The following is a 12,142-nucleotide window of genomic DNA, read 5'->3' as shown; positions in this document are numbered from 1 at the left end:
GGGACCACACTAGCACATGGGGACACCCAACCCAGCCATGCAGCTCTGGCCATGTCCATGATGGCTGCAGGAGCAGGGAAGGAGCTGCTTTGCATGACGGCAGTGGCCAGGTGAAGCACCCACGCTAAGGCGCTCCGTGAACATCTGCCCCTACCCACAAGCTGCTTCTATTTTTGTTCCACCTCGTACCCTGAGTGACTCAGAGGAGGGGAAAAGGGGGGTCAGGTTAGAAGAAGCCAGCCGGGGGCTGCGGGGGGGAGCATTGAAAGAGGAAGACGAGGAGAAGGTGCTTCGAAACCAGTAGTTGCTATTCTTTTAATCAGCCTGAACCTTTTCCTCCGCACTCAGCCTCTTTCATGCTTCTCTGTTTCAGCTGCAGGCAATCTGAGGCAGCGATGGCACTTCCTGCCTCCTATTGAGGTGAACATACTTTCAGGGCACCATCAGAATAAATGACGCCTTGCTCTTAGACAGCTCCACTGTAATCTTTGGGGCCGCAGTGAGCTGGAGCTCATCCTTTTGCCCAACTTCTTCCAGGAATTTCCAGTTCTCTTTTTGGTCGCTTTGCAAGACTTATCTACAAGGAAAAGGCAAGTGCCCAATTTCCTAATTCCTGTGCATCTTAGTGTCTTGGCTTCTGGACACAGGCACAGGCAGAGGTCTGTCATGTATGTCCTGCCGGTCCATGAGGCACAGTCTCGCAGCCTTAAAGCCCACCACAAGGAAGGGGACGCAAGACCCCTCCTCAAACAGCCATGCAAGCAATTTTTCCCATTGCAGGTGTCCTCCATCCCTGACCCGCTCTCCAAGCACTCATTCATTCTGCAGGAATGGCGCATCTTGCTTTGTCCCAAGCTGCTACTCCTCGTTTCCTCCTTTGCTGCCAGATAACCGCATCCCCGAGCATATTCCCCGGGCAGCCCACGCTTATCGCTGTGATCAGCCTTTGCTGGGGGTGAGAACATGCACAGAGAAGGGGGAACAAGGGGAACTGAAACCCCTCTTTGCAACCTGGTGTGAGAGCCCTGCTCCAGCACTGCCATTCCTCCTTCCCCCCTTCCCTCTCCCTCCCTCCGCTCCCGGGGCAGGGGTGATGCCGGGATGAGCCTGGGGCCGATGACTGGAGAATTTTTGAGGCGTTTTTCAGCTTCCTCTGCCTCCAGCCTGACTAACGCTGCCTGCGCGCCCGCGGCCCCCGCCGCGCAACGGCGGAGGGAGGGGATCCCCGCCAGGGGGCGGTGCAGCCGGGCGGCACGGGGCGGGGGATGCCCATATTTGGCAAGCGGGCGCGTCACTCCCCTTATATGGGCAGTGTCGTCAAGGCCCGGCCTCCCATTCATATAAATGCCCGGTGGCGGCAGCCGGGATTCCCTGCCCGGGGTCGGCGCGGAGCCGCGGTTCCTCCGTCCCTCCCGTCCTATCGCCGCGCTCCCGCGCTAGCACCGGGACTCCCCAGCCGCTCTCCCTGCTCCTGCCCCGCTGCCGGCATGAAAGTCACGTCCCTTGACTGCCGGCAGCTGAGGAAGCTCCTGCGGAAGGAGCCCTCCCGCTGCCTGGTGCTGGACTGCCGGCCCTACCTGTCTTACTCGGCCTCCTGCCTCCGCGGCTCTCTCAACGTCAACCTCAACTCCGTGGTGATGCGGCGGGCCCGCGGCGGGGCCGTGCCGCTCCACTTTGTGGTGCCCGACGAGACGGCCCGGTCCCGGCTGCTGCTGGGCGGTGAAGGGGCGGCCGGGACCGCTCGGCTGGCGGCCGTGGTGGTGCTGGACCAGGGCACGGGGCACTGGCAGAAGCTGAAAAAGGACAGCACGGCACAGATCGTCCTCAATGCCCTGCTCTCCAGCCTGCCCGAGGCTGGGGCCAGGGTCTGCTTCCTGAAAGGTGAGAGGGGCAGCGGGGAACGGGAGGGTAGGAGTTTAGGAGGGCGATTTGGATCGATCCCCCCAGCCTCTCCGGCTGGCGGCGGCCCCGCAGTGGTCCCGTTCCTTTTCCGCCACCACCCCCCCACCTCCCCCGATTAACGTGGTTGTTGTTGGAGGGCAGGGAGGTAACGCCGGGATTTCGTTTCTTTTCCACCCACTGGACATAAATCCCGGATAGACTCGGCGGGCTGAGCTGAAATGCCTTTCCGCTCACCCCCGCCGCGCGTTTAATAAGCTGATGGGAAGCAAAGAATATTAGGGAAGAAGAGCAAAAGTTGAGGATTATCAAAGGGAGAAGTGGGCGAGAGGGATCGGGGCTGCGTGGAAAATAAAATCCGCCCCTTGGGGAAAAGGAGACCCGAAGCTGCCGCTTCTCGCTCTCCGCCCGGTGACACGGGGCGGCTCGTGTTGGGCGCCCGAACCCCGGGGATCGTTGCCTGCTCCTCCACCCGAGAGCTCTGTCTCCCCATCGGGCACACCGAGGAAGCCCATAGCCAAAATTCCGGGTTTGTTGGGGGACAGAAATACCTCCTCACGTGTATTATAGCCCTTTGATTGAGGCTCTTTTTCTTCCGTGTAACTCGGACACAATAAAACGATAAAAAGAAATCTCAGCCCGCCCTTCCCCTGTTCTCCCACCCCTGCCTTCCCTCTGCTTCTCCAGGCAGCGCCCTTGTCCCTTTGCCCTCTCTGTTGTTCTTGCCCCCTTCCCACCCCTTGCTTGCCCTCGCAGCCGGGCAGTGCTCGGAGCCCGCCCCTGTCACCGCACACCCGGGGCTGCAGGGTTCCCCGGAGGGGACCACGCCGAAGCCGGGGTTCCTAAACACCCCCACTGCCATATCCCGAGGCTGCAAATGGGGGAGAAAACCAGGCGATGTTTCTTGAATTAACTGCTCCTGTGTCCTCACTGGCCCGGGTTAATTCACCTCTATTAAGCATTTCGTCATGCCAGTTCTTGCCCTGATGTACTCAGTTTGGTCTCCTATAACTAGCACTGCCCCCAGTACATCCCCAACGGGGAAAAGGCACCACCAACCTGGTACTGCCAGATGCCATGAGGAGGGACACCCCCGCTTGTCTCTGTTTGGTCCCCCCCAAAGCACCAGTTATACTGCTGCAAGGCAGGGATACTTGCACTGTGCTGGGGCAGTCAAACCCTTAGGGACCTCATTAAACTAAAAATGAAAAAACACTTCCAGGGTCACACCGGGAAGTCTGTGGCAAACCAAGGGCTGAATTAAGCTCTACTGACTCCCAGCCTCCTCATTTCGGTACGAGATCGTCCTCTTCTTATGGACCAGCCCCACACTTTGAGGTGGTGACTCTGGCTGTGGGCAGTTTATCCGGGGTGGGGGTTTGGTGTAGGCTCTACTCTGTGCCTTTTGTGTATTGCAAAGTGTCTTATCTTGAAAACATTCCCCCTTCATGGATGGGAAAGTTTCCTCCTTTTCCTGATGCTGTTCCCCTTTGCTGGAAGTGCTCTGGGTGTCAGGATCAGGCCCATGAAGTCCACAGCTCCGTTTCAGGTCTGATGCAGCCTGAGGAGAGTTGGTGACTCAGTAGGCAGCACTGGTGATTCACCAGGACCACCGACCCCCCCGGAAGCTGTTGTGGTCTGGGGGAAGGTTTCTGTGCAGAGGGGATATAAATCACCCTGAAGCAGTGGGCATTGATCAGAATAAAGGGTCTTCTGGGAGTCTGTAACACCAACTTCTCAAATAACGGGCTGTAAAACCATCAGGAAAATAAAACCTCCTTGAGGTTCCCTTTGTATTCCTGTTCTCCCCCTAAGAGTGGGAGAGCTGGGAGGAGGTGTTGGTTACTTAAGGGCTAAGGTGGTCTCACCTTGGCCAGCTTGGATGGGGCTTGGAGCAGCCTGGTCTAGTGGAAGGTGTCCCTGCCCATGGCAGGGTGTTGGGACTGGATGGTTTTTAACGTCTTTTCCAACCCAAACTGTTCAATGATTCTATGTTATGAGCAGGTTTCCCCCGCAAGCATGGCCCCAGGCAAGGGGCAGCTAGTATAGGCAAGTAGGCCAAATGGTACCATCCCTCACTTTCTTCCTTTCAGGGGAGTGAGCATGTCATATCTTTCATCTGTGTAGGTGCAGTTTCATTATGGGTGAGCTTCAGTCCCAGCCACAGCACTGGTTGTGTGGTGGAGGGAAGATCATGCAGCAAGATAAAATAAGGACTCTTCCCTTGGTGCTGACAAGGATTCTATTATCTATTGATTAAAACCAAAGCAGCCCAGCTCTCTGCGATGAGCCATCTAGTATTTGCAGAAATGACCTCCGGGAAGCTAGGTTGAGTGGGGAGGGGGAAGAGGAGATTGCTGGAGGATGGGATGAGGAGATGACTCACTGTAAGAATGGCCTGCAAATATCCTGATCCTCAAGGCTTGTAATTAACCATTCACCAGCTGCATGCGTTTGCTGCCCCAGAGACATGAGCCATGCATGTCTGTTCGAACACACACGCCGATTTGGCTGGCGTGGATTTCTGTGTTCATTCAAGAGTAGAAACAACAACACAGGGAGTCAATGGCTATTTATATAAGCATATTTTTCCTATGCAATGGCAGTGGTTGGAGGCCAGGGAGGAGATAAGGTCAGCTATGCAAAACAAGAGGATTTAAAAGTCTTCCCTGTGAAGGGCAGTTGGAGATCAGGGAAGCGGAGGAGTGTGGAGAGCTGCCTGTGCTTGCTGGCTTTTCACACTGCAGGTTGTTAGGGATATTTTATCGACCCAGTTGTTGTGGATATCACTTTATCACACACACAAACACCCCTTATGGTCTCCATGGTCCCTTGGCTGCTTGACCTGCTGTGAGCTCTGGGGCGTGCTGACTGCTTGTGGCTAGGGAGTAGGAGGAAAGGTGCAGGTGCTGGGTGCCAGCTCACTGCCAAGTCACCCTCCAGCCCTCCGTCATGGAACACACTTTCATCACCCTCAGTGGGCTTTGGATCGTGCTGGCCTCTTGCAACACGAGGACCCCACGGCAGGGCTGAGTGGGCGATGGTAGCACGTCATGAATTCGAGCACACATCTGCTCAAACATTGCAAACCAATGACACAGCAGTGGTACGGAGCCGAAATGTCAAGGTACCAGGCAGCCCGTGGTAGGGGCCCTGCGGCTGCTCAGATCTTCAGTGCTTCCTTTGTTTCATAACCTTTCCTTGCACCGGGCACCTGCACTGACCCCGCTTATCAGGGTGAACCAGTTGCAGGTGAATGAATCACATTGGGGTTTTGCTTTCTGAGCTGTGTTTACTTGAGGGCCCTGCTCTGGAGGATTATTGAATCTGGCTGCTCAAGAGTTTTCGCAATTCATTTGGGTTCTGAAAGAGCACAGGTGGCAGACATGTGGCACGCCACTGACGTTTCCAGGCTGCTTCTGCTACCTGGCTTATTCACATTCATTTTAGAGATCCTGTGTTTCCGTGCAGTGTATTCCCAGCCTGGAAACAGGGTGATTTAGCTGACGACAAACTTTGAGTAACAATGTAATAACAGGATTAATTCCTTTTCATTAGCAGTGCACTGAATGAAATGAATGCAGCCCTTAACCATGCAGGATAGCTCATGTGGGGCTATTCAGTTGTCAAGTGCTGTCACAGGATTTCATTAAGTTTTATAGCTGTTATTTAATAGATTGGTTTCAGTGGGACTGTCTTCATTACCTCGCCGTCTCGTGCATTGTGGTGATTAATGACACAGTTGCAAGCATCCCCCTCTTGTGCTTATGTCCGTTCAGAAATGCAAGTAAAATAGTCCTCATGCTGTCACAGTGTAAATAGTAATGACAGATTTAGAGATGAATCCTGAGCACAGACATCTTCATCTCAAACACTGGGAATACTGCTCTTACATAAAACCTGTGGGAGGGAGTTTAGTCCCTGCTGTACTGAAGTTAATGGTTGATAGATTCGATAGAATTACATTCACTAACAGTTTTAATCTGGATCCACCAGCTTTTGGCAAGTTAATAATTGTCAGCAGTAATAGAGGTTTTACTTTGGGTGCCTGAAGCCTTTTAAACAAAGGCATTTCTCAGGGGAGCACTATCCCTCATTAACCCCCTGGGGCCCATCGCTGTGCAGCGCTATCCCACTGCATTGCAACCGATGGAGCCTCATTTCTCCTCTAGTTAATTAAACCAGGTTTTGCAAGCACAAACATTCATATCTTCCTTTTTCTTTTTCCCTTTTTCTCCCTAGGGGGTTATGAAACCTTTAACTCGCAATATCCTGAGTGCTGTGTGGATGGAAAACTCATTTCCCTGGAGAGGACTGAGGCAGAGAGAAACCTTGCCAGCCACTGTGAGAAGCAGAGCACCAACCACAAACCTGCTTATGACCAGGTATGTGTCACGGCTGCAGTGGATGATCTTCCCCATGGGTCTTCTTCCCCCCTACCTCTGGGCTCTGGAGGCTGGCAGGGTGCTGGTGGCCCTTGTGCTGATGTGGGCTGTCAGTAAGTTGTCACAGTCCGAGTTGACAGCCCATGTGCTGAATAAGATGCCCTGGTCAGCGTTGCCTCTGCCTGGTTTCAAAATTAGGCAATAGAAGGAGTAAAAACACCCTGTCCAGCCCCAAAACTGTATCTGTGTCCCATCTATCACACAGCCCGGCAGCAGCTCATGCCTCCCCAGGAGACTTAAAATGAGTAGTAGAGGAGAGGCTGCCAGGAGCATCATTTTCCAGCAGGCAAAGTAGTATGCACTGCTTGAGCCTCCTCTGAGAGCCCAGGAGGAATCTGAGCCTGGTGGAGAGGGCCATTGTTGTAGGGCCACTTCTGAAGAGGCTGTGGCTCCTGAGAGCCGCCCTTGGGCAGGGGAAGCCGGGTTTCCACAGGGGAAGTCACTGCATGCTGGCCCAGCCCAGGGAATACGTGTGCTCCGAGATGTCACCCTGCGGTCAGGCTGCTTCCGCCGAGGCGTGCGTTTCCTGGCACTCGGGGGGAGCCCCTGGTGATGCCCCCGTGCATCTCCCACCGCAGGCTCCATCCTTCCGCCCTGTGTGGTTCCTGCCTGTCCCCGGTGTGTGGACCCTGCAGTGGGGGCAGCTGTGGGGGTGGAAAGCTGTTTTCTCACAGCTGGGGGCTGGCAGCAGCGCTTGTGCATCATGGAAAGTTACCTGTGATCTCAAAACCCTGGTGTCAGGCGATGGCTGGTTTTGTTTCTTTCACAGTCTCGTCACCCAGCCTTTGCTTGCGCTGAGGAAGGAGGAACCGAGATGACATCTCGGGGCGGGTGACGCAGTGGGTGCTGCTCTCCAGGGAGGTGTGAGGGGATGAGGAGCTCCAATTTTATTGCTTTACTTCAGCTTTGGAGGTTTAAGTGGAGGGGCTGAGCCCTGGGCTGAGTTAGAGCAGCCTCCTCCTCTGTCCTCCTTTTCCTCCCTCCTCAGAGGTGGCTCCCCACCTCGCCTGTGTTTTGGTAAAGCCCCGGAGGGAATGGACCTCTCGCATCTGAAAGCGCTTTGGTTGCATCCTGAGGGGCAGCACTTTAAAGAAAGCCAGAAACATCCTGCACGTGAGTGGGCTGGATGTGACTTTGTGCTTCACAGATGTGGATAGGAAAATGAAAACCTTCTTGCTGCGTGGGCTTTGCCATCGCACTGATTTGCTGGCCGGCAGCACTGGGGTCCAACAGCACCAGTGGGAGAGGGAGCGGGCACCCACGCAGGGTATCAGGACTTAAATACTCTTGGAAAGGAATTACATGTTTCTACTTCTCTTCCAGGGTGGTCCAGTTGAAATCCTGCCTTTTCTCTACCTTGGTAGTGCCTATCACGCTTCCAAGTGCGAGTTTCTCGCCAACCTGCACATCACGGCCCTGCTCAACGTCTCCAGGAAAAGCTCAGAGTCCTTCAAAGACCAGTACTGCTACAAATGGATCCCAGTGGAGGACAGTCACACAGCAGACATCAGCTCACACTTCCAGGAAGCCATTGATTTCATTGGTAGGTCCAAATGAATATGTTTCCAGACCTTCATGTATTTTAAAGTCATTTATTTTAAAAGACGTGTTGGTGGGAAGGACACATAATTTCATGTATGTTCCCAGATGTCCAGCAAAAGTTTATGCTCCCTCCTTCCCAAGCATTTCTCCTGGTAGAGGGATTTCTATGAGGAAGGAAGGAAGGAGGGACATTCAGAGCAATGTCTTTGTCCTCTCCAGGCTGAGAGGCTCAGGAGAGGAAATGCCTCCTCTTGACTGCCATCAGGCAGATGAGGCACGTATAGCAGGGTAGATCCATTTTCAAAGCAAGCGTAGGTGTAACTTCAGCATGACAAGGAGCAAAGACGTATGGTTGAATAACACCAAAGTCTATTGATTTTTTGCAAAGGAAGAAAACCCTATTGTTTCCTTGGTCTTGCATACCAGACCCTAGAAAAGCCAGGTGAAGCAGAGTGAGCTTATTACTTTGCTCTGCTGCGATATCCTAAAGCCAGTGTCTTAGAAATCCAGTATCTCCCCGTGTCACAGAGCTCCTTCCATTGCTCATTTTGTTCGTACCAGTATCCCACCCTTAAATACCTGGATGCAAAGCAATGAAGATGCCTTTAGAAAACTCTGGGCCATCCCTTTCAAATCTTCCTGTATAAGGCTGGGGAGGTGAGTGCGCATCGGCTCTGCCAGGTAGCACAAGGGAGAGGCTCCTTGTACAGTGCGGTTTAGTGGGGTGGAGCAGCTGGAGACAGGGTGATGGTGAAATCAGTGCTGTTGCTCTCCAGGAACATTCAAGAGAGAAACAGAATAAACCCCCAGTTACAGATTCACTGGGCTCATTGCTCAACGGAGCTCAGTCCTTCAGCAGTGCAGGCAGAACTGCAAAAACCTTCCCTTCTTGGTACCTCTCAGGGAAAGGATAATTGATGACATTCTTCTGCCCCATCCCCATCCCCTTCCGATAATTGAGTCAATTGGAAACTTCCCAGGTTGAGGATGACTTTAGATTTCACTTTCTTTTAAATCTGGGTGTGTGGTGTCAATGCTGCAGATGACTCAAGTCCATGTCTTCCTTATTTTGTGCGGTAGTTAAATATAACCGGTTGTGGTGGCACCAGTCCCCAGGCAGACAATTGAAGACAGGCAAATGATAACTTGCTCAGCTCTGCGTTGTTCCACTGAGTGCTACACTCAGCTCAGTTATCCATAAATTGGAGCCTGAACATATTGCTCAAGGCAATAGAGCAAAGAATGTCTATTTTTGAACTGTAGTTTTTGTGTGGAAAGGGTTTATTTTAAGCACATTCTCTTTAATCTAATAACAATCATTGTGTTGTGTGAGTAACCACAGTGGCTCCTGTTGTGTAAAATGGGTGCTTTGCATAAGCCTTTTATATCCTGACTTAAGTCCAAGCATCCTTTAACCAGGCTGTAATTAGTAACTGCCTACCAGCCCTTGTGTGCTTTGTGGTGAGGCCCCAGGGAGTGAGCTCAGCCTCTCCACCCAAGGGCACCCACCAAGGTCTCAGCACTTGGTACTGCCATGTGCTGCTAACCAGCCAAACAGGGAATTAGGACTTAGAAGTCCTGGTTTTCTAGCAAAGCTGATGAGATGAAGGCAGCCCTGCAGCATCTGAAAGACCTGATGGTTTGGGCTTGGGTCAGCACTTTGAGCTCAGGCAGAGAAGTGAGGGTACAGCAAACGCAAGCATTGCCCAGATACCTGATCTCTATCTTGCAATGCTCTGCAAAGTCAGTTGTTCCAAAAAAGAAAAAGGCATGTGGGAAGGAGAAACGGAAGCAATTTCCTAAAAAATACAGAAAGAACCAAATCAGGACACACAGATTCTGAAACCAAGTGCCATCTGCAGCTCAGCTCCATCTCTGGGTTTTGTCCCTCTTCTCTTTTAATCTTCATGTTACCCTTAGTACTCAATGAAGGAACAAGCCTCTCTTTGCTGATGGACTGTCTGTACCTTCAGTGCTGGGTGCATGTCACAGTGTCTCTACATCCCCAGTGATAACTGATGTTTGCAACACCTTTTTTTCCCCTAGATCATGTCAGACGAATGGGGGGCAAGATCCTGGTGCACTGCGAAGCGGGGATTTCACGCTCTCCCACCATCTGCATGGCGTATCTCATGAAGACAAAGAAGCTCCGTTTGGAGGAAGCCTTCGATTACATCAAGCAGCGCCGGAGCCTGATCTCGCCAAACTTTGGTTTCATGGGCCAGTTGCTACAGTATGAGTCAGAGATCTTGTCTTCCACCCCCAGCCCCCCCATCGCCTCATGCAAAAGAGAAGCTGCGTCTTTCTTTGCGGAAGAACTGACCTTAGGCAAAGACTTTGAAGGCTCCTGTTTTGCCTTTCCTACCTCAGTGTTGAGTTCTGTGCCCATCCACTCTCCTGTCCACCAGCTGAAACTCAGCCCGATGACAGCATCTTCATCCTGCTGAAAAACCCTGGGAGACCAGAGCTGGTGTGGTTCTCTGATCCGAACTGTGACCCCCAACAAGAACATTTCATGAACGTGCAATAGAGAAACCCCCTCGACTTGGTCCAAGATGGAGTGGTTGTCATGGGTCATACTTCCCGTGTGCTGTGACTGTGAGACACAAGTGTGGCAGGTTCTCTGAACTTTTATGGTCCTTTTTTAAATCAAGAAAGTGCTTTTTTAGGTTTTTATCCAGAGTGTGCACCCACTACTGTATTCCCAGATTCCTCGGGAGCAATGAGAAACCCATTTAGTATGTTCTCAGTTCCCACCTCCTTCCCTTCTTGTTTCTTAAAAGACCCTTATTAAACATTTCAAGCAATAAACAGCAGCAGCAGGAAGGAAAGCAAAGTGAAAAGCATGACCTTTGCATCCGCAGGGGTGGTGGGAGTGAATATTTGTTCTGCTTTACCTCCCGCTTTCCTCCTCCCCTCTCCTGTGTCATGTTTCAGGGAGCAAAGGGCTGGGGTGGTGAGAGGGAGCTGCTTTCCCAGGACAGGGTTGCACAGCCAGGTGAAAATCCCGTCCTGCTCCAGCCTCTGAAGTGTCAGGTATTGACCATAGTGTAACTGGATACCAAACTAGACCATGGATCCATTCAGGTGTTGCATTTCCTGTACTTCTGCATTTGCCTTTGTACTGGATGTGCTTTTAACTAAGGCAGGGGACTTAACAGAAGCTATCAGGCTACCCTGCTGAGCTATTATCCTCCCATCTGTTATTTAAGAACAGCCCTAGAATACTTGAATGTCTCAAATCCTCTGTTCCAGTTAACTTCCCATCAGATAACACTGTAACTGCTGGATTTTACACCAAAAAAACCTGACAAGCTCCAAGCCAACTCTTTCTCCATCCGTTCCCATGTGTTCCTAACTTGTATTGTGTGTGGTCAAGTGGTCTTGTTCAGTGTTATGTGGCTTTTTAGTGTGCGTGTGTGTGGTCACCTTCTAGCCAGCCTTTGTCTGTGAAAACCGGTTTCTCTCTCTTTGGCTTCTGCATCTGCAGGGAGTTCACAATGAGCGTCTCTCTTTGTCTGTTGACCTTTTTATTTTTTGTAATATGTAATTGTATGGGAAATGGCAATAATTTCCAGGAGATCTCGTGAATGTGAAAGAAAACCTGCAATGGGTTTTTATGGAGTGTAAAGACTAATAAAGGAAAAAAAAAGCCAGGAAAAGAAAGCTTGTTTGTATTTGGAGTGAGCTGCTAAAGTGCTTTGGCAGAGTTTGGTGGCCACAAAGGTCACCTGAGACAAAGTGTCATGGCCCAAAAGTGATGTAAGGAGGTAGAAGAGGAGGGTGAGCATCACTGGGTTCTGCTGAAAGCCTCTAAGGTGCATCTCTAAGGAGGGGAAGACGGTGAGGGGGAGGACTGTTTTAAACAGAATGACATGAGTCACGGTGGCGTCACTTCCCAGCAGCCAGGCAGGAGCTTCTGGTTTGATTCATGCATGTTTTATATAAGATTTGCTATCCTGATGAAGATCTGAGCTAGGCACAGCCCCCACTTCCTTCCTGAGCACGTGCCATGGGATGCTATATGTAATGGCCCCCAGCGTGATGCTCGGTGCCATGGACCACCCGTGAGCATCACGCTGGGGACCATTACATGGGGGTAATACTCATCTATTCGTTTCTTTAAGTGGAAAGCATTAATTTGAAGTGCCAGCATCTCTAAGTCATTTCAGCCCCCTTTTTGGCTGGAAGATCTGGCTCATCACTGCAGCACATTTGTAATTTGCAGCTCCAAGTTATCAAGTTGAAAAGTCTAT

General features: G+C 51.7%; 1 protein-coding gene and 1 long non-coding RNA gene across 2 annotated transcripts; one reads left to right on the top strand and one right to left on the bottom strand.

Moving 5' to 3' along the window:
• Window positions 1-290: 290 nt before the first annotated feature.
• LOC133272096 (uncharacterized) lies at window positions 291-1,654 on the bottom strand. The gene is made up of 2 exons (XR_009744348.1): window positions 1,578-1,654; window positions 291-412 (listed from the first exon to the last, which is right to left on the bottom strand). It is a non-coding gene; the product is annotated as an uncharacterized LOC133272096 (long non-coding RNA).
• DUSP5 (dual specificity phosphatase 5) lies at window positions 1,411-11,552 on the top strand. Its single transcript, XM_061458784.1, has 4 exons — window positions 1,411-1,881; window positions 6,142-6,284; window positions 7,668-7,887; window positions 9,933-11,552. The coding sequence occupies exons 1-4, from the start codon at window positions 1,488-1,490 to the stop codon at window positions 10,331-10,333; spliced, it is 1,158 nt and encodes a 385-aa protein (XP_061314768.1). The 5' UTR covers window positions 1,411-1,487; the 3' UTR covers window positions 10,334-11,552.
• Window positions 11,553-12,142: the final 590 nt, after the last annotated feature.

The sequence above is a fragment of the Pezoporus flaviventris genome, unplaced genomic scaffold, assembly GCF_033815535.1.
Source record: "Pezoporus flaviventris isolate CSIRO_AGI_PZ_B2104156 unplaced genomic scaffold, CSIRO_AGI_Pfla_v1 ptg000029l, whole genome shotgun sequence".
In the NCBI taxonomy this organism is placed as follows: Eukaryota; Metazoa; Chordata; class Aves; order Psittaciformes; family Psittacidae; genus Pezoporus; species Pezoporus flaviventris.
This window is presented reverse-complemented; position numbering and strand designations above follow the sequence as displayed.